Source organism: Aphelocoma coerulescens, chromosome 2 (assembly GCF_041296385.1).
Source record: "Aphelocoma coerulescens isolate FSJ_1873_10779 chromosome 2, UR_Acoe_1.0, whole genome shotgun sequence".
Taxonomy (NCBI): Eukaryota; Metazoa; Chordata; class Aves; order Passeriformes; family Corvidae; genus Aphelocoma; species Aphelocoma coerulescens.
The window spans coordinates 148,584,208-148,606,562 of record NC_091015.1 but is presented as its reverse complement, the minus strand read 5'-3'; the positions used below and the strand labels follow the sequence as shown (position 1 = coordinate 148,606,562).

The following is a 22,355-nucleotide window of genomic DNA, read 5'->3' as shown; positions in this document are numbered from 1 at the left end:
ACTGGAATCGTAGAATCATCAGGGTTGGAAGGGAACTTTAAGATCATCAGGTCCAACTGTTCACCCAGCACTGTCACTGTAACCCCTAAACCACTAAACCACATCACCCAGAGCCAGATCCAGACACCTCTTGAACCCCTTCAGCGGTGGTGACACCACCATCTCCCTGGGCAACCTATTCCAATGCCTGACCATCCTAATGCCTAATGGTGAAAAATGTTATCCTAATATCTAATCTGAATCTCCACTGCCTCTCCTTAAGGTCATTTTTTCTCATCCTCTCATTGCAGGCATGGCAGGAAGAGACTGACCCCCACCTCACTACAACCTCCTGAAAGGTGGATGTAGAGACTGATGAGGTCCCCCAGCCTTGTCTTCTAAAGTCGTTTCAGCTGAATATGATACAGATAAACATAAGGGAACCCTTACTCTGGGGAACATGAAAATCCAACAGTGTCACAAACAGAGACACAAGTCAATAGGAGGTAACTGTTGCATTTTTGGAAAGAGCAGTGCTGTGTGTTCTTATGCATATTCTAGTTATCCTAGAAGATGAAAATAGATACATGCCCTCTTCTGTCTCTAATTACCAAAAAGAATGAAAGTATCCTTCATTTAGTCAGAATGCCTACCTAAATCAAATGTAATGAATTAATATAAAGAACTTAAAGGAATATGAGCTCCAGCAGAACAGAAGTATTGCCAGGGAAAGATAATGTCAGGTGCAGGGAGGGGTGTTGTCTGGTGCCAAGCAAAGCCGAGGGCTGTGCAATCACCTCTATCAGTGCTCTATCAGTGTCTACACTCCAGCCAAATCCAGAGAAAACAAGGAGTCAAAGATTCAGGTCAATAAGCTTATAGGCGATTTGCACAAACAGCTCCTGCAGCAAGGTAAAAAACAAAGTCATATTGGCTTTTCTTTTTTATTCCTTCTCTTTGAACTCCTTGGTCCAAACACACCCTCGAAATGTCAGTGTTATATGCAAGAATTTAAAGAGCTGAGCTTCTTAATCCCGTTAAGAAATAAGAACAAAGTTGCCTGTAAAGATCTCCTTATTGAGCTCAAAGTGATTACAGTATAGCTGCCTTCTGCTGATCCTACTTCCACTTGCTACAGCAAAAGTGTAGAATGAAATCCATTACTGAAAAGGAAAAAAAAAATTATTAAAAGGTTTCTGGTTAAAAAAATGGGGAAAAAATAAAGAGAGCAAAATCTACTGTTTGATGTAGAAGCAGAAAAGAGCAAGCATATTGTTAGTCACTACATGTGTAACATGAAAGAAGTAGGGAATATGTACACAGATGCACACAGGCATACACACAGACACAAAGTCATACTCCAGAGGAAAAAGGGACACACAGAAATCATCTTCAGGGTGTTAAGAGTTTGGCTGGTACTACAGATGGTAGCATGATAGCTTTTGCACATGAAGTATGAATTGATAGATGAATACACAGACAAACTTAGCTTTGTATATGCTTTCTCATATGAGGAATCACATTGCAGCTGTTTCTCTGAATCCCAAGCCTGGCTGCACAATCAGGTCACGTGATTTAACATAAAAAATTCCAGTCCCAAGCTGGTCTGGCAGGCTAGCAACAACATACATGAGCATGAGTATATGTACATGAGCAGAAAACTTAGTTCAGTTTCGGAACTTATCCCTTCCTGCCCAAGCAGAATATGAGGACACAGAACCAGGTATACACTCAGTATGCAGGCCATATATTCCCTGAGTTCTCTTCTTGCTGACTTAGAACTGCATATGAGTTTCAGACTGCACTGGATTCCCCTCATTTCCCTCTTCCCCCACAAATAAAGATAACCAATGTATCAGGAACTTGAACCACTCAACCAGCTACATAGATCGCTACAAACATACACAGCTATAGATCCTAAAATCATTGCATCCTGAAACAATCACTCTCCACCCCACCTCATGTATCCCTGCTATCACCCTATGTCACCAACTGAAGCAGAGTTAACACTGGGAAGCAGAAGCCATTTGCCTTCCCATCTCCTACCAGGAGTTTTAAGGCCACTGAATCTCCTTCCACTGAGGGCTGGTGCCAATGTTGCCTTGTGATGAAGTAACCATGGAAATCCTACAACATGAGGAGCAAGAACAATAGCCATACTACAAGCAATGAACAGGAGAATTTGAAACAACTGTCTTGGCAAGCAGCAAGAAATAAACCTGCCTTCTTTCACTAATTATCAGATATGGACATTCCTTCATTTACCTCCTTCTTCTGGCAACAGTCCAACATTTTCTCCTTTGATTACACATCACCTCCATTTTCTTCTCTTGCCTCTTTCCTTCTGTGAACACAGCTACTTAACTATCTACTAATCTCAAGTGATCTCTCGTATTGCTCAAGATAATTTTCCTTTGAAAGTTAAACCCTCGTTGAACACTTCTGCTAGGAAGGAACTGTAATTTGCTTAGCCAGTTTCCACCACTATGAAGTCAAAAAGGCTCCTATTCTCTTTCTTGTTTACAGAGAGTAAAAGATGTCACCATACAAGCACAGCAAACTTTCTAAGTAACAGACAAGAACATTTTCTTTATTTTTCCTGAGGGTATCTAAGCAAGATGACAGCAGTCAGAGACTTGAAAACCAACCATAAACTACTTCACCTCACAAATGAACTTGATTTAGAACTTTGGTTTTCATCCCATCACCTTCAACTTGGCCTTTGTACTGTTCTGATGTTTTTCCCCTCCTTCTATCTGCCCTTCTGCAATTACTAGCCCTATCACGCCTCCAGGTCACTTCTTCACATCTCTGTTAGCATTACCTTTTTTTCTTATTCCAACCTACAGTAGACAAAATTTAATCTTTATGTCCTATCTCCTAGCTTCCAAATCTAGCCTATCCCTGTTCTACATGGGAGACAGGCTACTTTCTCCTTATTTAGATTGCTGGAATACTGACATTTACGTAATAAATTTTCTCTATCTGAATTTAATCTGAACTAATCTTAATCTGATACAGACTCTGATTCCAGATACCCACTATCTGGACATTAAAAAAAACCAACATATTCATCAAGGGAGATTCCAAGCTAATACAAGCTTTGTGTGGACAGCATCATCAGCTACCCTCTTTATTGGCAGTACATCAATTTGTAGTAACTAAACGTAAACAGCAATTTTCAAAGCCTGTTTTCAAACTGACAAGATGTAATGAACTATCATCAAGGCTACCTTCTACAAAGTTGTTTGTTTCTACTTCAAATATAGAGATCAGTGCAGCTTTGTAGTAAAATGCCACTGTCCTGTTTCCAAAATACTCCCTTTCTCCTAATCCCACTGTCAAAACTGAAAACAAATCAAACTTAGCTACCATCTATTATGAAGCTCTTCATCCAAAAGGTTAAAAAATAAGAGTTGTAAGCTTAAAGCAGTCCCTGACAAATAGTAGGTTGGTAATTTCCACTTCAGCTTTGAATATTTACATGCTTAAACTGTTGTACACTTCCTCACATTTGAGAGTAAATGAAGATCACATAGGAATAAACATTCAAATGCAGCAAAGTTAATTTTGTGGTATTGCAGAATTGTGGGAGAAGAGGAATTTTCTGAATTCCTTGTCATAAAAGCCATTAACTAGCAAAAGGAGAAGGGAAAAGTAATAGCAGAAAGTCAAAATTTTGAAAACTGAGAAGTTGTAAAATGACATGTAGCTCAATCAATGTGATTAATTTGCTTCACTCTTTGCAGAGGCTTTCGCCTTCACCTTCTAATTCTGGCAACTATTCTGCTGAATCTATCTCACAAACCCAAATTAATAAGGTGGCAATGACAAGTATGGCTTTATAAAGATTCCTGTTTGAAATTTAGACAGTTAGGGACTGCTCTCTGCTTATAATACCATTAGGCACAGTCTGACAGGAAAATCTCTTCAGTGAAAAAACCAAAGTTGTGAACCTGTAAGTCCTCTATTATCATTCCTCAGAATGAATTGTGACTTCAGTAAATTTTTGCCTTTGGTACCTAGTTTGGATAGTAAAAAGCCTCTGGTTTTAGGTGGTACTTGAATTTACAGAGCTGGGTAAGTATAAAAAACATACCATGGATGAAGCCTCACAAACACCTCCTCCCCAACAGCTGTGCCACTTGTTCCCCATGCCTCTTGATTCTTGCAGGAAGCCCCGCTACTCATTTGTCCTCTTGTTCTGGGTCAGCTGGGAAGAAACCCCAGGGGAGGGAAATAGGGAGACAGGACAGATAAAATTTATATCCAAGAAAACACCTTTACTTTCTAGAACCTTTAATGGTCCATGCTAGCAAGGGCAGAATTCAGAGATAGCATAGTGGATTCCCATGTCAGTTCCGATATATTTCTGGGAAAAGAAAACCTGTTGCATGAGAAACACAGATCTATACTGATTTTTTCCTTATTTGAAAATACTTGTCATTTACAGGCTGCCAATACTATCAAAGAGCAGAAAACAAATCAAAAGTCAGGTCCCAAAAACAGAAATTAGACTGCATTTATTTGTTCTCTAACCTATTTGGTACACAACTCATTTTCAAGCTTTTTCATTTTCTTAATGAATTTTCATTCGTGATGTTAAAAAATATTTCTAGAGAAAAGAAAAAAGCTTATTTCTCATACCATCTTTTAGTTTCAATGCTGAAGCACTACAAAGAACAGAAGGCTATGAATTCTTAACAGATTAATGAAAAAACCCAATGAGAATTAGTCTCATTTTTAGTATTTACTATATAATAGTCACAAACCCTTTCACTAAGAAAAGGACACAAAAGAAATTTATTTGCTTTCTAGATTAGTTTTGTCTTCTTAGGGTTTATCTTCAGAAAAACATAGGCAGCCTCATGCTAATGACACTTAAGATGTGACCCTGAAGAAGCAGGACATTCCACAGAAGTTGAGACATTAATAATAACCCAGCACATTTCTAGTCTCCCATTCCATCCTTTTCCAGGGATATTCCCAATTTGCTTCAAAGTGGGACTTTTTGTCACACTGCCTCAGCTGGAGGTAGATTAGAAATTTTATGTGCCCCTTTATCCTTAGAAATCTTCTTTTCAACTTTCCTTCTGCAGCAGTTGCACTGGAGAGACTTAAGATTCTTTTATAGCTACAACACACTTATGAACTGCTGGGAAGTCAGAAGGTATTTAGCCTGAAGAATCAGCAGATGTTCTTAATAAAACATATAATCAAAATAATCAAGATTCAGATTCCCATTTGATGCCTGATCTTCTTTAATACAATGGCCTAGATTCAGTGCTTTCCCTGAAAGATTTTTATTTAAAAGGAAGATCCAAGATAAATTGAAATTCAATGTGAATTTGCAATATTGATTGCTATTTAAAAAAAAAAAATTAATTTTTTTTTTCTTGGTTTCACCCAACCATAGTATTTTCCACTGGTAGGCCCTGGAAATGCAGTAAGAAATACAGAGAGGTAACTAAATCAAACTAATATGATATGAACTAATAGTGGGACATAATATTCCATTGCTGACAGGAGGAATTCAAGAGACGCCAGTATAACAATTATGCACATAGTGGTTTAAATATTTATTTAGTACTGCCAATAGCAGGAGGAGTACATTTTACCACCTAAGGAAAATGGTGTCTTTCTGAAAGGCATGTGAACACAAAGTAATTGTAGTAGGTGTTCATGTCGCAGTCATAATAGTACTAAATTCTTTCTGTTGGTAAAGAACCTATTCATAATCTGGTTTCTCCTCACAGTAAGATTTCTAGCAGCTGAACTCCAAACTATCAATTAGACTCTTTTGGTCTCTTAGGGGGGCTTACTAAGTATCAAGAACCTGTAACGCAAAAGTAAATTATTTTGTTAAAAGTATGCAAGCTCCATAGAGGACATGTAGAAAATACACTGCAATGTCTTTGCCACTGATGACTGAAGACTCTCTAGGAAGGACCAATATTCTGCAGTCAGAACACTTGACTCGTCAAACAGATTTATTCAACTTTGTCCAAGAGAGATGAAAATAATACAAAACCAGCAACATATCAAGTTATCATATGAAAAAATGGTAACTTATTTATGTGTCAGTATCTGGGAAAGAACAGAAAGACAGAGAAACCATCAATAGCCAAATGCCCGAGGGATTTGTGGACTAACAGAAGAACATCACCACAACAACTTCAGCTATTTGATAGGCATCCTTACCTCCAGAAGACAAACAACAGAGCAATCAAGTGGATATCTGGCAGGAAGAAGGTTAATTCAATGTTCTAAGTAACAATAGTGTGTTTTTCTGTCAGCTGATTGGGAAGCAGCACAACCTTGCAGACTGAAATGGTAAGAATGAATTGCTGTGTCTTATGCTAAAGTACCTCAATCTTCAATAATTTGCAAGTAACAAGCGCACCAAAAAGGTATCTGCAACTACAAAAGTTATCCTTTCACAAATCACTAGTTTTCTACCATGCATAATAAATTATATAATAAGCTCTTATTTTAATCCTAGAATCTACAGACACAATCTGTTTTCCTAGCAATGTTTCCTAGGCAGAGAAGCAATGAACAGACATGCTGCATTGCTAGCTTCAGATCTGATAATAATTGACTTCTGGGGTCTGTTCTTTACAGTTAAATATGTAGAAAATAACACTTGGAGGAAAACATTAAGGCAAGATGATTCCTGTCCCTGAAAAGTGTCTTTCAACATACTCAAATATTTATCCCTTACCAGACTTAACTCCACAAATGACTCCTTTTCCTGTTTTTAAGGTAATAATAACCAAAAAAATCTCTTTGACCAGTTGGACACAGTTTGGCCAGTATTCTCTCAAGAGGCTGGCTACAATGATTACCTTTATTACAAAAGTATTCCACTTCTTCACAGCTCAGATTTTCAGGCTCAAACTCTGCAGAAAAGCTTTCCTCCAATGGAAAGTCTTCTTTTGAGATAGTATCATTTTCCTCAGACAGGCACTCTTCTTCTTCATCCTCAGTAGCATCTTCAAGGGGCCCTTAAAAAAGAATCAGGAACACTGTGGCAAAACCATCTAACAGGACAATGTGAAATAAAACCTCAGTGAACTTTTAACTGGCATTCTTTAGCTAGTTTTTCCTTTCACAGCTGTGTACATCATTTATTAGAATTGGAAAAATAACATTATATGGAAATTTAAATTGAAAGTGACTTTTCCTGATGACTTCAGAATAAGCAAAGTGTCATTAATAATATGTATTAATAATACTCACACATGGAGGTTTTTCATTATTCATTGGGCTCTACTATTAAACACAGACAGTTTTAACAGTGGAAATCAAAGCTGTATTTGTAAAACAACAAAAACAGTGAAGAGCCTTGTTTGTTAGTGATTGTTTTTGATGCTGAATTACAGTACTTAAAATGTTCTTTTACAAGCTTTGTTAATCAAATTAAAAGTACTGACAACAGTGAAACACTACAAAGGTTTTGACAGTACAAACTTCAGCTTATTCTGCTATTTTGCTTCAACCAGCCCCTGATGGTATCTATGATCATTCATGCCAGACTCTTTAACAGATTCCCAGCCACTGGACAGGGGTCAACAGACTATTTGTTCATTTCACAGAGGCCAAACAAATATCCTGGTAAACTACCAGCCCAGGGTTCCTAAAAAATAAACTAGTTACAGAAACAGGGTATGAGTTTGAAGTGGTAGTCTGAGGTCTTTGACTTTTCTTCTAGTTACCTAGAGATATTATTGCTACAGATCCTCTCGAAGAGACAGCACCAGACAGATTATAACACATAACACCAAGGTCATCAATTAGAATATACTCAAAAATTAAAATCTTTCTCAGATACACACACTTCAAAATCTTTGGTTAATAGTAACTATTTGCTAAAGACATCTTTTGTGCAGGATGTAGAACTTTACCCTAGATTTAAATAGAGATTTGAAATAACTGAACATATTTTAATTTAACGAAGATTTTATTAAATGCCAGTATGTTTCAAAATCCATCTTAAGACTGGATTTCAAAAGAGAGATTTCATTATACATGGTTGAGGCTGGAAAAAAATTATGTATTTCACTCTCCAATGAAAGCAGAGCCTCATTTATAATTGACTGAGCATTTCTTCTTCAAAATGAAAGCGAGCTAGCTAATGAAAAAAAATGTGATTTGTATTTATATGATAGTTTTATAGTATTAAATACACTATTCCTATATAATCTATCATGCTAAGATACAATACATAAATGATTCTGTTGTGTTCAATGAAAAGGAAGGAATAAATTTTTAAAGAAATCAAATATTGACTACACTCTAATTTTATGTAATTTATTACGAACCAGTGACTACCTACATTTATTAAAACAGCAAAATTCACTTTAGGCTAGGTTGTGTAATTCTTGCTTCAGAGGAATATGATGGCTACTTTTTATTGAAACTGATTGAGATTCCCAGCTGGGATTCCATAAATTAATATAGCTTACTATCTTTCATGGAAATATGACTCTCTGTGCCAGCTGAGAATCTGACCAAATGAACCCACTTTTGTAGACACATACTTGCCAACAGTAGCTGTCATTCAACAATATAGCTCCTAAAATAAGGGGCTATTATTATGGCTGAAGAAATAAAGATTCTCACTATCAAAGTATCCATTACTGTTAATTGCACCTTCCAGCCATGCTGGGAAAAAATCCAGCAACTGCATATGCACAGGGAATGAAGAGTGGCTATGGCACTGTACGGAACAGAGAACAAAGCACGAGCACACGCTGGAACAGTGCACTGCAGCTGAACATGGGCACTCCAGGCACCTTACGTGTGTCCAGGTTCAGAAAATGAAAGCACAAGGGGTTCTGCACAAATTATCAGAAATACTGTTCAAATTTCATTTTATCATTAATATGTGACATTTTTCTGGTGTGAGCCATTTACTAGTGTGCATTCCTAGTAACACCTGGATAAATAAACTAGGAAAAAAATATGCTATTTTAGGGAAATGTAAGTTTTTGCCACATATAAAAATGTATTAACACCATATTTTGCATCATTTCAGGAGCAGCTATAAGCCTAATAAATTTTCCAAGTATTTTAAATCTGAGGAAAAAATTTAAACTTTAGCCAACATTTTCAGTGAAAGTCAATTTCCTGCTCTTTTTTATTGACTTTTACAGTGCGTCTTACAAAATACAGCAAAAGCAATTTACCTGAAAGTAATCCAACTGGCATGTATACATGACATTTAGGTCTGTTTCTAGATGTTAAACCAGTTTGTTTGATCAGGTCACCAATACGTAATCAGCAAGCTAATCATCACTGTATGTTAATTAGGAAAGGAAAAGAAACGCAGTTGCTATGCTTTCATTTGCAGCAGTCATGGAAACACACCTTATAATTTCCATTGACACTCTTTCCAAGAAAGGAGAAGAAATACCATGTACACACCAGCTCCACAGCGCTCATTCAAACCCCTGTCATTTTGTCGGCCAGGACTTTATTTTTTAAATCAATCTTAGCCTAAAAAAATACTGACTAATGCCACCATAGATACATCCTATGCACGAACAGGTATGGAACATTTCCTGAAGTTACATGTCCCAGCATTTGCAAACACAAATATAAATGTTGTCACATCCCAAGGAGATCAGAGGTGTGCATGCAGCCTTTTGCCTTGCATGTGCCACCCACGTACACAACTCAGAGAACTTCATCGAGGCACGTACGGGCAGAGAGCAGAGCTTTACCTAACGGGGGCTGGAATCAGAGCGTGCACCCCTAACACCAGCAATGACTACTGTTGAAATTGGAGGATCCATGCATAAATATTTTTCCAGGTTTCAGGCAGCTGCTGCCTTGTCTAATTCACCCATCTATAACTAGACCTTTGGGACAAATTCTGTCTTATGCATGTTGAGCTGTCTTTCATTTTTAAAATTTCAAAATACATTAAGCTCATGCCCAGAACTGGTATGTTATAACTGATAACTTTAACTAAAGAGTAAGGCATTGTTCAACATGAGTAAGACCGACTCCCAAGAATAAGACCAAAATTAAGTATTTCTGAGTTGCTAGTTTCATGGGAACTCAAAATCAATGATTTCTGTGGCCATTTTTAATTATCACTCAAATGTACAGTGGGTTAAAGAAAACAATAAAATCCAAAGCCATTACTAGGAATAGTGTAAATTCTCTATTCTTGACTACTTCATCTAATTACTTGTACATAAACAGACAATAAATAAAAATACATTTTCAGAATCTCACAATAAGGAGTATATGGAATTACATATTCTTGACAAATGCAAAAACATTAACTATGCAGGCTTATGTTTGCCTGATTTGGTCATGTGCTACCAAAAACCTCTAGCTGGTACCAGTAAATTACATCAACTAGAGAACTAAGAATTTATCTGGTTCAAAGACTTATAGGTCTATAACATTGACTAGCCCTTTTATCTAGGGAACAACCTGGACAAAAGCTACTGCAACTTCTTCCCTGATTTAAAATACTGAGTCATATAGACAAAAAGAAATGCATTTAAAAACAATAGTTTCTTTCAAATGTTTTCTGTGATAGTGTTTTTTTTTTTCCCCCCAGTTGCTATTATGTTGATACATTACCTTCAACAGTCCAAATTAGTACCATACTTTACCTTCTGCATTTCTTTTAAATTTTTGATTTAATTTAATAGTATTACTCCCATTACTTAAACTAATCATGTTACTAAGTACTTGGGCACAACATGTACTATGTCTACTTTTATTTCAACTGGACCAGGGTTAAGGTCCCACCCTGTTCTGCTTTAAAATCTTTTTCAGTAACTGCTGATTAAGTGTGACTTTACAACCAATAGCCATAATAACAGAGCAATCAAAATCGAAAAATTTCTACTACTGAAATTCATCTGTGTGTCACAGTGATCTGATAATAAACAGCTCGGAGATATGATTAGACCCTTTAATAATTAATGCAGTAAAATTTCAAACTTAAGCAGTTTAAGAATTTAGATGAATAGTTAATTCCAGAGATAGTCTAGATGTTTGCCTTCTCATTTCAGCAATTCTTTTCCTATTAGCAGTTTGTAAAAGAATGTGATGCAATATAAGAAGAGGTGTTTCTGAAATGCTTCAGATTAGCTCGATACATGATAAATAGTTAAGAATTCCCAATCGCACTAGGTAAAACCTCAATTTCTAATCTTAAATGGGGGTACTTTAATCTGAGGCAAATTAAGTCTCAATTAACTCACGGATTTTGCATGAAGTCCTGAAAAAACCTTTTTCCTTTATAAAACAAGCAAATAATCGTGTTGTACACAACAGAAGATTTAGAGGGGTTGAGTAGTTTACTTACTCACCTGGTACTTGCTCCAATTCATAAATATTTATTGATATGAATACAAATCTCAACTCTTTTTGCAAATAGCATAGATAAACAAGACACAGTAGAAAACAGTACAACTAGTGACAGCAACGAAGTAGTCAATGTGGTAGAAATCTGTATGGCATAGTGGACACAGCAGTCCACTTTGAGAAACCGCCACATATAATTTGATACAAATAACAGTATCTACTGAGCAGAGGCTGACGAGTGAGCTGCATGTGCCTTCATGGAGAAAATTACTTCTGATTGAGGCCACTTGCCAGCACAGTGTGGGGAAATCTGAGCTGTGCTCCCTAATTTGTACCAGATTTACAGACACTCAAGGACCTATTTTTTAGCACTATTATTAAATGCTAAATAAATAAATATGCCTAAAATATCATATACTGCAATGTAAATGCATACCTATAGATGCAAGCACACAAAGATAGCTAGCTAAGTGGCAATCATTACATAGTGATTAAGAGATGCTACCTCAGCACTTAAAAGGACAGGCCACGTTTAACAAAACAAAACCAGCACTGTAAGAATTTTAATAGCACATAAGAATGTGAGAATGAACCATCAGAAAAGGATTTACACTCACTTAACAAAAGATACTTTTGCTACAATAAACACTCCTCTTAACACAAATTTGAGCATCGAACCCCTTGAGCACATTAGTCCTGATCCATCAATGCTTGACTCCAGTTTTATGGTACTATAACTGTAATGAAATAATTGAAATTCAATAACGTTAAACTGGCTAAGTTCTGTAATAATTTCTCATAGTCAAATTCATCAGACTTCGCCCTAATGAAACCACTTAAATGCAAGCTCAAATTAAGCACATGCTTATATGCTTTCCCATCCAGTGTTTTGCACTTAAAATGCATGTATCCTATAGTAGAAAAGTATCATTGAAATAATTATCTCATGAAAATGTGAAGTGGTTAGCTTCCTTCTCACTTACCAGTACTCTCCTACATTCCCAGAGTGGCAACATAAATCAGTGCTCTTAACAAATTAAGAATGCTTCAGAAAGCCTACAATACTTGACAGTGAGTGGCTGGGGAGAGGTTAATGAGTATAATTAGTACTAGCAGCATTAAATAGTAACAACTCCAATAAATCAGAAGCCTGAAATTGACTGGATCAACATCAGACATTTTGCATGTTCTGTGGGATCTATTCAGGATTTCCTAGGAAAACATGCTGCCACATGCAGATTATCCTTAGCTTATGGTAAGACCTAGGTATGTGATGCTCTCTGATTGCAGAGGGAAAAACTTCAGAAAAACCAATCCATTTTTCTCCTGTTTGAACATGAACATTTCCTCCTATGTAGAAACAATTACATAAGAAAAGCAGCAGGCAAACACGTTGTATTATTTTCACACTGTAGGGAACTTTTTTCCTAAAAATTCAGTCAGGAATACTAAAAATGCAAAAGAGGTTTCAATTTATTTCATTTTAAATATGGCAATGGGAGTGAAGACACCATATGATAATTCAGAGTTCTCTTCCTCTTGTGCAGTTTTCCATACAGGACTTCCTTAAAGATTTCTCTGGCTTCTTCAGCCCATTCAGTTTATTGGTTATTTATCTTAACTAAGTTATTTCTGTTATTTCTATTACATTTTGAGCTATACTTAAGAGATGCAGTGCTGCCTGTGCTGTTTAGCAGTCTGTTTAGCAAATTGACTGAACTTCAGAAGTTTTGTCCAGATTGGAAGATTGCTCCAAGTTTTAAGGAATTCCTTACATCTTCATTGGGGCATCCAAGCAGAATGAACCATTCCTCCCTTTCAAACTGGGAGAAACTTTATGACCATGTTTCAGTGACAAACTTATTAGAGAGAAAGGAAAAGAAATGCTCTTTGGCCACTATAAATCTACACCAACCTGATGTAATTCAGCTTAAAAGCAAGAAAAAGGTACAAAAATATATTTCCATAGAAAAAAAAAGTGATTTTTAAACACGTAAGTTCTTCCTGCAGCCACTCACTTTTAACATAAGTTGCATCAGGGAATCTGGTAGGAAGGAAACATTTTTATTAATTTTCCCCTTATCTTTAAGAAGAATGCTGATTTTTTTTTTTTTTTCATTTACGTTCCTTGCCTGCAGGTAGCAGACCAAGAAAATCATATAGCAGAATTTTTTCCTTTTGATTAATTTCTTTCCATGTGTTATGTTATTTCTTATATATAATTGATTTCAGGTTTTGCTTGTAGCTGTACATCTTTTTATATCTGTACCTACTGCCTTCCTTCCATCAAGAAAGTTGAAGGAAATTACCTGAATTTTGTTAAGTTTATTAAAAAAGGAGCTCTGTGAATATTTAAATTGAGTTTTGAAATGGTAATATAAGAAAGATATTAGAGAATTTTAATAGTAGGTTCAATTTGACCCACAGACTATTGTAGAAAGGGTCAAATTTTATTCAAATTATTTCTTTGCCAAAAAAAAAATGAACCCTTTGATTTTATTGAAGTAGATTAATATTCTTCACTGCTAGGTCTTTTGGCACTTCGGTGCATGACAGCATTAACTGCGCTTGTATATGAACTTTTCAAAGACCTTTAAATGTTCCAGTAATTTGGAACTTCACTTTCATTTATCCTCTTGTCTTCTTTTCTCTTACCATTATCCAAGAGGCCACAACAAAATTGACAGTGCCCATGGTCAGTTTGCTCTTAGATCCAAGGCCAGAATATTTTCAATCAATAAAAGTGAAATTATGAAACAGGAACCATTGAAAATATGCTTAGGGAGACATTAATTTCAAAAAATAGCATGGAAGTGTGCACAGAACATGAACTGCAAGACCTTTGCAGTTAAATACCAGACCTCAGTTTTCAAGTGGGGGTCATGCCAAAATACATGTCTTAATTCTGCCTACACTTGCAACAGCTGCACAGCAGATGCTCCCCAGCAGATGCTGTTCTGTGTATTTCTGGTGATACAAGAGGAGAAAGAGAAGAACAGAGGTGACAAGATGAGTATTCTGACTCAGCACCCTACTAAAATCACAGCAGCAACACAGAACTACCACAGCACCAGAGTGCACCAATTTCCAAACTTCCTGAAGGGAATTTTTAGCTAATGCCTACAAAGCAAACAGCACACTGGACATAAAGCTCTCAGAGACGCATTTGTGATCCTTTTAGATAACTTTTCATGTTAGGAATAATTTTACAATGGTAGTTTATCAATGATTTTCTTAAATTTAACAGAGTAAATAAGGAAGATTTCTTACACAGAAATATTGTCCCTGAAGTATTTTACCCTGAATAATGATCTATTTTGCAGTCTTTAAACCCATCATTTATTTCTGTATGATTTCTATCTCCTAAATTTTACAAAACAATGTTTGAAACTACTAACAATCTGATTCAAAATACTGGCAATCTAATTTGCCCCATGATACGCAGCTCCTTTTGATGAAAATATTATCCAGTTCTAGTGAATTGTTTTAGCTAGAAAAGTATGATGATAATATTTAAACCTACAGGCTTAAAAAAAACAGGAAAAGAAAGCACCACTTGTGTAAGAAGATGGCTTGTTAATTCTGTGTCCCTCCCTAAAATTATATGTAAAAAGAAAAAAGGGTAAAGTTATAACTTTTTTTTTTAACATGTTCATATTGTTTTCTACTGATAAAGTATTTTAAGACTGGATATTCACCTTTCTAATAAAGAAAAATCTCTCATCTTACATCTTAGAACAACGTATATAAAAATTAAAGGTGCAATTTTAGAACAATACCCAGACTCTCTTTTCAGTTTGTTGTACTACTGCAGGTTTCTTTTTTTAAACTCAACACAAGAGATCAGGGAATAGACACATCTACACCAACCAATCTACACAAACACCTGTCATATAATATCTATGGTATGCAGCTCTAAACAGTCCAGGGAAATCCTCTGAGGATTCAGGATCCAGAAATTTTCAGTGAATCCTTTCCTCCAGTCATAACAAACTGTGATACTGCTAAGTAAGAGGACTTTCTTTCCATGTCCTAATCTCACCATTCAGGATCTCAGCCCTGTAGGTAACACACCACCTGTTACTCAGGACACCTTTCTCTGCAGCCCATCTCCTTCCCCACATACTGCTACAGCAAAGCAGTTTCAAACATCATACCCCAAACAGGATGAATTTTATCTTACACACAGCCAAGTGATATTTGGAGCTGAAAGCTTTTCACAGCCATGAAGGCAGTAGAAGTTCACTCTGCTTCCAACTCCAGTGCTGCCCTTACCCCAAACACAGGACTTCACTGGCAATCACATGAGCAGTGAGTGACACATACTGGTATTTGCTAATCACTGTTCTCACTCACCTGCTGAAGGGAAAAATGTGATGCAAGTAGGAGCACTTTGAAGCCACTAATGATGCTGCTGCAGTGTATTTAATGGCCAGCATGTTAGCTATGATGAAAGAGGAACCTCACATCAAGTACATTAAGGGATCAGAGGAATACATACTCATTACTCGCTGTAATTTTACATCCCCAGTTTCAAGACAAAATACTCACATTTTTCTCATCCAGCAAAGACACACTATATTGCTATAGAAAATAAAGGGGTCTTTTTTCTTCTGTTTTTTTAATATTCTCTAAGTTTGTATGTAGCTGCAGATTATTCCTGTTTATCTTTTGTTTCTTGCTGCATTTCCTCAGATGGAAACTGGTCCTCATCTCCATACCTCGTCATGCAATTAAATCAAAAAGCAGAAAAAAGGAATTTGGACTTTTAGGTCCAGAAATCAGTAGTGAACCCACGACTTCTCTCTCCAGGTACGATTTTTCTTCAAATTACTATTGCTGTTTTCCACTGTGTCTTTTCGAATACAAGTGAAACAGAGAATACTGCAGAAAAAGGAGCCCCTGAGGACAGCCTAAATTTGATCTCTGGTAACATGATCAAAGTTACAAAGATTGTATGTAGAATTCAGTGCCAACTTGGGTTAGACCTCAGTAAAAAGTCAGCACACCTGAACTGATCCATAACACAATGACAACAGCTAAAGGAAAAACTTTGAAACACAGCAGGTGATATAACAGATTCACATGGAAAAAAACACCATGCTTAATGTGACTGCCAGTTCTAAAGCATCAGGAAAGTTGAGAAGTTAGGAATTAACTAAACTACAAACTTGATGATCTTTGTCTCACAGACATGTACTAGGATGCATGGTAATTCAGCTTATAGAAGTTCTTTTAATTTGACAATAATATGACCTGCTAAAGCAGGTTCACCTGCTCAGGGCTGTGTCCAGGTGGGTTTTGAAGATCTGAAGGGAAAGGGACTCCACAACCTCTCTGGCAGCCTGCTTCTGTGCTCAGACATCCACAAAGTAAAGCTGTTTTTCTTCACATTTAGATGAAGCTTCCTGGGTTTCAGGTTGTGCCCGTTGGCCCTTATCCTGTCACTGGGCACCACTGAAAAGTCAGGCCCCACCCTTTCGACATCCGCCCTTAAGATATTTGTGTGCACTGAAAAGATTCCCCTCTCAGTCTTCCCTTCTCCAGACTAAACAGGCCCAGTTCCCTCAGCCTTTCCTCGTAAATGACGTGCTCCAGTCCCCTCGTCACCTCCGTAGTCCTCCAAGTGGACTCTCTTCTCTTGTTCTTTGTTGTTCTTCAACGGTGAGCCCAGAACTGGACACAGCACTCCAGATGTGCCTCACTAGGGCTGAGCAGAGGGGCAGGATCACCGCCCTCAACCTGCTGGCAGTGTTGTTCCTAATGCACCCCAGGACACCATTGGCCTTCTTGGGCATGAGAGCAGTGCTGGCTCATGGACAACTCGCTCTTCAGCAGGATTCCCAGGTTCTTTCCCCATAAAGCTGCTTCCCAGCAGGTCAGCCCGCAGCCTGTACTGGTGCAGGGGGTTATTCCTCCTCTGGTGCAGGACGCTGCACTTGCCTTTGCTGAACTTCATTACGTGTCTCTCCACCCAACCCTCCAGCTTGTTCAGGTCTCACTGAATGGCAGCACAGCCTTCAGGTGTACCAGCCACTCCTCCCAGTTTTGTATTATCAGAAAACTCGCTGACAGTACACTTAGATTCTTAGAGCCTTGAATTTTACTTAGAGGGGATTTGCTATTTTTAATCCCATAATGGGAGTTTATTGATACACAGAACAAAACCGAAGGGTCTCAAATTAGAATTAAATCTTTAGATCAGGTTGTAAAATGAATCAGAGTGTAACATAAAATAATAGTGTATATTTTAACAAAAACCAAATAATCTGAAAAAAAGTCCGGTAGAATAAAATGTAGCATTTTGCCACAACAAGTCAAAAACTGGGCATTAGCAGAGTCCCTCCTATATACAGATCCCAAGCTGAGGACCCACAGCAAAGAAATATTAATGCATAATGTCTTTTCTGTGGCTATTCAGATCTCATTTTTCCTACTAAACTGTCATTTATGATTAGTTACGATAATGGTGTAATTTACTGTGATTCACCATAAGGATGAAATTTTAAGGGTGTATTTTTAGTGGTTTAGTTAAGATTCTTTAAAGAGTTAACAGTATTACAGCACTTGTTTTGTTAACTAGAAATATAATGGACTATTAACTGTCATCATCATATGCATCTTACAAATGCCACGAAAAACCTTGACTTTCATCATCATATCTCAGGAATACGTAATATAATGACACCATAGTCTAGGTCACATACAGAATGGGATTTATTGAATGACAATATTTATAAGTCATTTAAAGTTATTTATCTTTATACATTCATTTATATAAACACCAAAATACAAATAAGCAAACTACATCTTTTAAAAGAAACTGCATGTTACTTGAGTCCTTTAATATCCTTGCTCACTTTTTTACCACTTTAATTTGATTCCTCACTGGTTAGAATTGCAAGGTTGCACAAAATACATTGTATGTCCCCTAGAGCTGGCATAACCTGCTGGTTTTCTGAGTTAATCACTAATTAATAATTTGAAAACAGAAAGTCATTATGTCATTTCCAGACAATGAGCTTTTAAATGGTGCATGTTATGTCCTAGCCTTTTCAGTAAGAAAAAGTTTTTTCCTCCAGAAACCAGATGGCTGCTAAGTGTTATTATGAGGCTATGCAAATCTCAAAGCAATAAGCATGAAATCAAAACAAGAATTCATTCTTCTCTTCTCTTATCATGATCATTGTTTTGCTAAACCAACTTATGGAATAATACAATTGGATGCTTTGGCAATGATGAGCTGATAGCCCATCTCCTCTTTCTTTTTCACAGCAACTAGTTCTGAAAACATTTTTTGCCTATACTTTTAACCTTCCTAATATCTTGTTCTACATGCCAAACTTGAATAAGATAATCTTATTCCAGGCTGAGTCTTCTCAGTAAACTTACTCACTTGAAAATTTTGCTGGCTTTACTACTAAATATAATTTGATTATCAAAATGTCTTTGACTGGCTTATGTTTTGGATTAGCCAATTTTTTTCCTGTTAGGAATGAAATCCAGAAGAGTTATTTGTTATTTTCTATCACTTAAAGGAATAAACACCTCCATGTTCATGGAAGTTCCAGCTTCATTCTACAACTAAAACTCTACACTTCAAAGAAGCTTTTCAAAGTTCAACTAATACAGCTGTGTCACTCTACAGCATTCTCTTACACAAAATTTGCAGAATACTCTGAAAAGCCTTAAATTGCTAAGGCTGACCAAAAAGAAAACTAAGAAACTGAATATGAAATATTGATTTCCAAAGGAAATTGGCTTCTAAGTATTTAGAAGTACCTTAACTGATGAAACACGCACTTATAAATATCTCCCATGGAGCTAAATACTTTGAAAAGGTCTGGTACAGTAAGACACTGTTTAAAAAAAAAAAAAAAGGATTGGAATATTATTCTTTATGTCTTAGTCCTATTTTTCTTTTTTTTTTTTGTTAATCCTTGACATATTCACTGCTAATAAATTTTAGTACTGAATTTCATCATTTTGTATTTTAAATCCTTACACATAGCATAACTTATGGAAACATTTCACTGCTCTTACAACATAATGCTTCCTGTCTGTATTACCATGTTAAAACATTTCTAGCTACCGTAAGGTTGTGTCACTTTACGATGCAAATAAGAGCAGTGACAATTATGCAAAACTGCTATTGGTTTATCATGAAATAATGTCAAAATATGAACTAATCGACAAAATAAATTGAATCTCTTTCCCCAAGACTTCTCGCCAAATATAGCTCCCCTTTATGAAAAAGAAAATCACATTTGTCAAAGTATTCTCCAGTAAATAACTGCCCTTTTTAAAATCTCTTGCCATAGCTACTAACACATCTCTCTGATCTGAGCGACCCTGTGTGAACAGAGGTTGGACAAGATGACTTCCAGACGTCTCTTCCAACCTCAAACATTCTGTGATTCAGTGTTAGTATCAGGAGATGCTGCACATTTTCTCATACTATCTTACCAGGAACTAACACCAGTACTCTGGTAGAGTACAGTACTCTCTGTAGTACTCTAGTCTATTTTAGACTTCAACCCCAGCATCAAATAGACTTGCAGGTAACAAACATAAGAAGAATATCCTTGAAATCCTCCAAAACTATCAAACCAAGAATAAGTGCTCTAGCGAGACTTTAATTATACACAGACATTAGCACCATTTGTAGCACTGAGGCAACAGTTACAAAAAAAAAAAAAAAAAAAAAAGACAAAAAAAAAACCTACAAGGCGCCAGGAATGCAATCCACACTTCCTGCATCTGGGTTTTGGAAGGTTTGAAAAGGTCTTCACTCCATCTTCCCCTTAGTTTTATGCCATAATTGCATTTCTCTTGGCTGCTGCTGTTCTACCCTTGAAAAATTGCACTGACACTCTTCCCATGACATTCTTCATACATGCACAAGCAGATGTATGTTTAGCAATCTCACAAAATCCAATGCAGTACTTTAATGTTGCACTCTATTCATAGAAGAATAATGCTCAGTTAACCACATTTGGTACCACCTAACTTGGCCTGTAGGAAAGGCAATCATATCATGCCACTTCTGATCTGGAAACACAGAACTGATCCACTGATATTGCTCATACTTTGCCTATTTCAGTTTTAAAGATCAAGATGCTGCTTTTACACATCTTCCTTAGAACAACTGTTCCTTAATGGAAAAGAAGTCACTTACAGCATTTTACCTAATGCTCATGGAAAAATTCCTTCTCAGTTTCAATTTATCCCTCTTCATTATAACTCTTCTAAAGACACATTTATTTCAGATGTTTATACCTTCAAACACTAACAGCCTTTTGTCACGACCCTTTAAATTATCACCTTACTAAAAAGCAAGTGTTCTTACAATTTAATCTTCCTCACATACTACAGTCTAAGAGTTACTCAGATATTTCACTGCTTGATCCTCTGAGCACCCTTCTCTGCTATTCCTTACATCTTCCAGTATGAAGGTGAGCAGAACTGAATATAGCATGAATTCAGCATATAGTTTCTGCTTCATAGGGATCAAAAAGGCAAGTGACAGAAAATATTACATGAGACTGTCACACCTCAGGAGCTCTAAAAATACAGAGGGAACCCATGACACCTTGGAATACAGGAAGTATCCAGGACTAAGGTAGGGGTCAAAGTGGATGTTACTCATTACAGACACACAGACAACCAGCTCAAGTGAGTTGTACTATTGAAGAGTGTCAAATTCAAGACTACTTTCATAAGAAGAGGTTTGGAATCAAATCATAAAATATAATAGCAATATTGATAAAAATGGTTAGCCATGATTAATAATACAGAAGGAAACACTAAAAACAGCTCGCTGCACTGCTTGTCACAGGCTGCATAACATTGTCATGCCATATGGTAACAAAAATTGTTCCAAAAATAATTAGATTTTCAAAATGGCCATTTTTATAGAAGAGACATTACTAAAACATCTACAGTCTGCAATAATACGAAATATATTATATTATATTATATTATATTATATTATATTATATTATATTATATTATATTATATTGTATTGTATTGTATTGTATTGTATTGTATTATATTGCTACACCTGTGGGTGAAGATTGAGGAGAGGAATTGTGGGTTCTCCTCCCAGTTCATGCCAGAGAACTTGAAAATATTTAAAGATTTGCAGCATAAGAAAACCAGACCATGGAATGACAGGCAGAAGCAGACATTCATTTTTACTGGTTAATAATTTTCTCCTATGCTTTGTTTTCCTTCTCCTTCTCCTCTTCTCTGCCATCAAATACAGTGGTTCAATATACCTTAACTTAGAACATTTTACAGTCAATTCATATATTATGACTATCAATAATATTAGATTATTATGTCAATACTACTGGAGAAACTATTGTTATCATGACACTGCCAACATGTAATTGCTATTTATTTAGCACAAGGCTGCTGGATACAGTTTTTTTTTTCTTTTTATGCACCCTTTTGAGGGTTTTCTTGATGTCCCAGCAAAACACTCAGAACAGCATTTTTTTCTCATCATCAATATCCAGGCTTGAAATATCCTTAAGGGTTATTCCGTTGCCAGTTAATGTGCTCAGATGTCCTTCCAGTTTTCTCTGGCAAGCAATATCAAATTTCAGGGAGCAGCACACAATGCAAACCAATGTCTTTGTGCCTTCACCAAAACAGGTAATACCAGATGAAGGGAATGGGTTTGATTTTTAACTTAGAAACGAAAGCAACATGGTGAGAGGGAAAGTTTGTGAAGAGAAATTTGAAGCAGTCTTCAAAAAAATAAGCATGCTTTCTTCCCTGTTGCCAGGCTCTCATGGTGTTCTCTTACTCACGTGCTTTGCAGCCGTCCTCATGACATTCACAAACCATTGTGCCTAGAACCAAATACTTTTCAAATCTCACACTTCATGGGGCACAGCCTTCCAATCATAAGATACAAACATAAATATGCCACATTTGGTTCAAGCCTCAGAGCCAAATACACAGTAAGGCAGAAGAGCCTACTACTGCTTGACACTGAAGGGAGCACTTTGTTCTAGACCTGTACATC

The 22,355-nt window shown here is 36.5% G+C and overlaps 1 protein-coding gene across 3 annotated transcripts in view; it reads right to left on the bottom strand.

The window, feature by feature from the left end:
* The window catches only part of ZFPM2 (zinc finger protein, FOG family member 2), a 306,084-nt gene that overhangs the window by 241,558 nt on the left and 42,171 nt on the right, over nt 1-22,355 (bottom strand). For 2 of the 3 annotated variants that reach the window (XM_069005338.1, XM_069005337.1), the window contains one exon: nt 6,828-6,986. The exons of the other annotated variant lie outside the window; for it this stretch is intronic. In XM_069005338.1, coding sequence (XP_068861439.1) covers nt 6,828-6,986 — 159 coding nt within the window. The remainder of the gene's footprint in view (nt 1-6,827; nt 6,987-22,355) is intronic. 3 annotated transcript variants of the gene reach the window in all.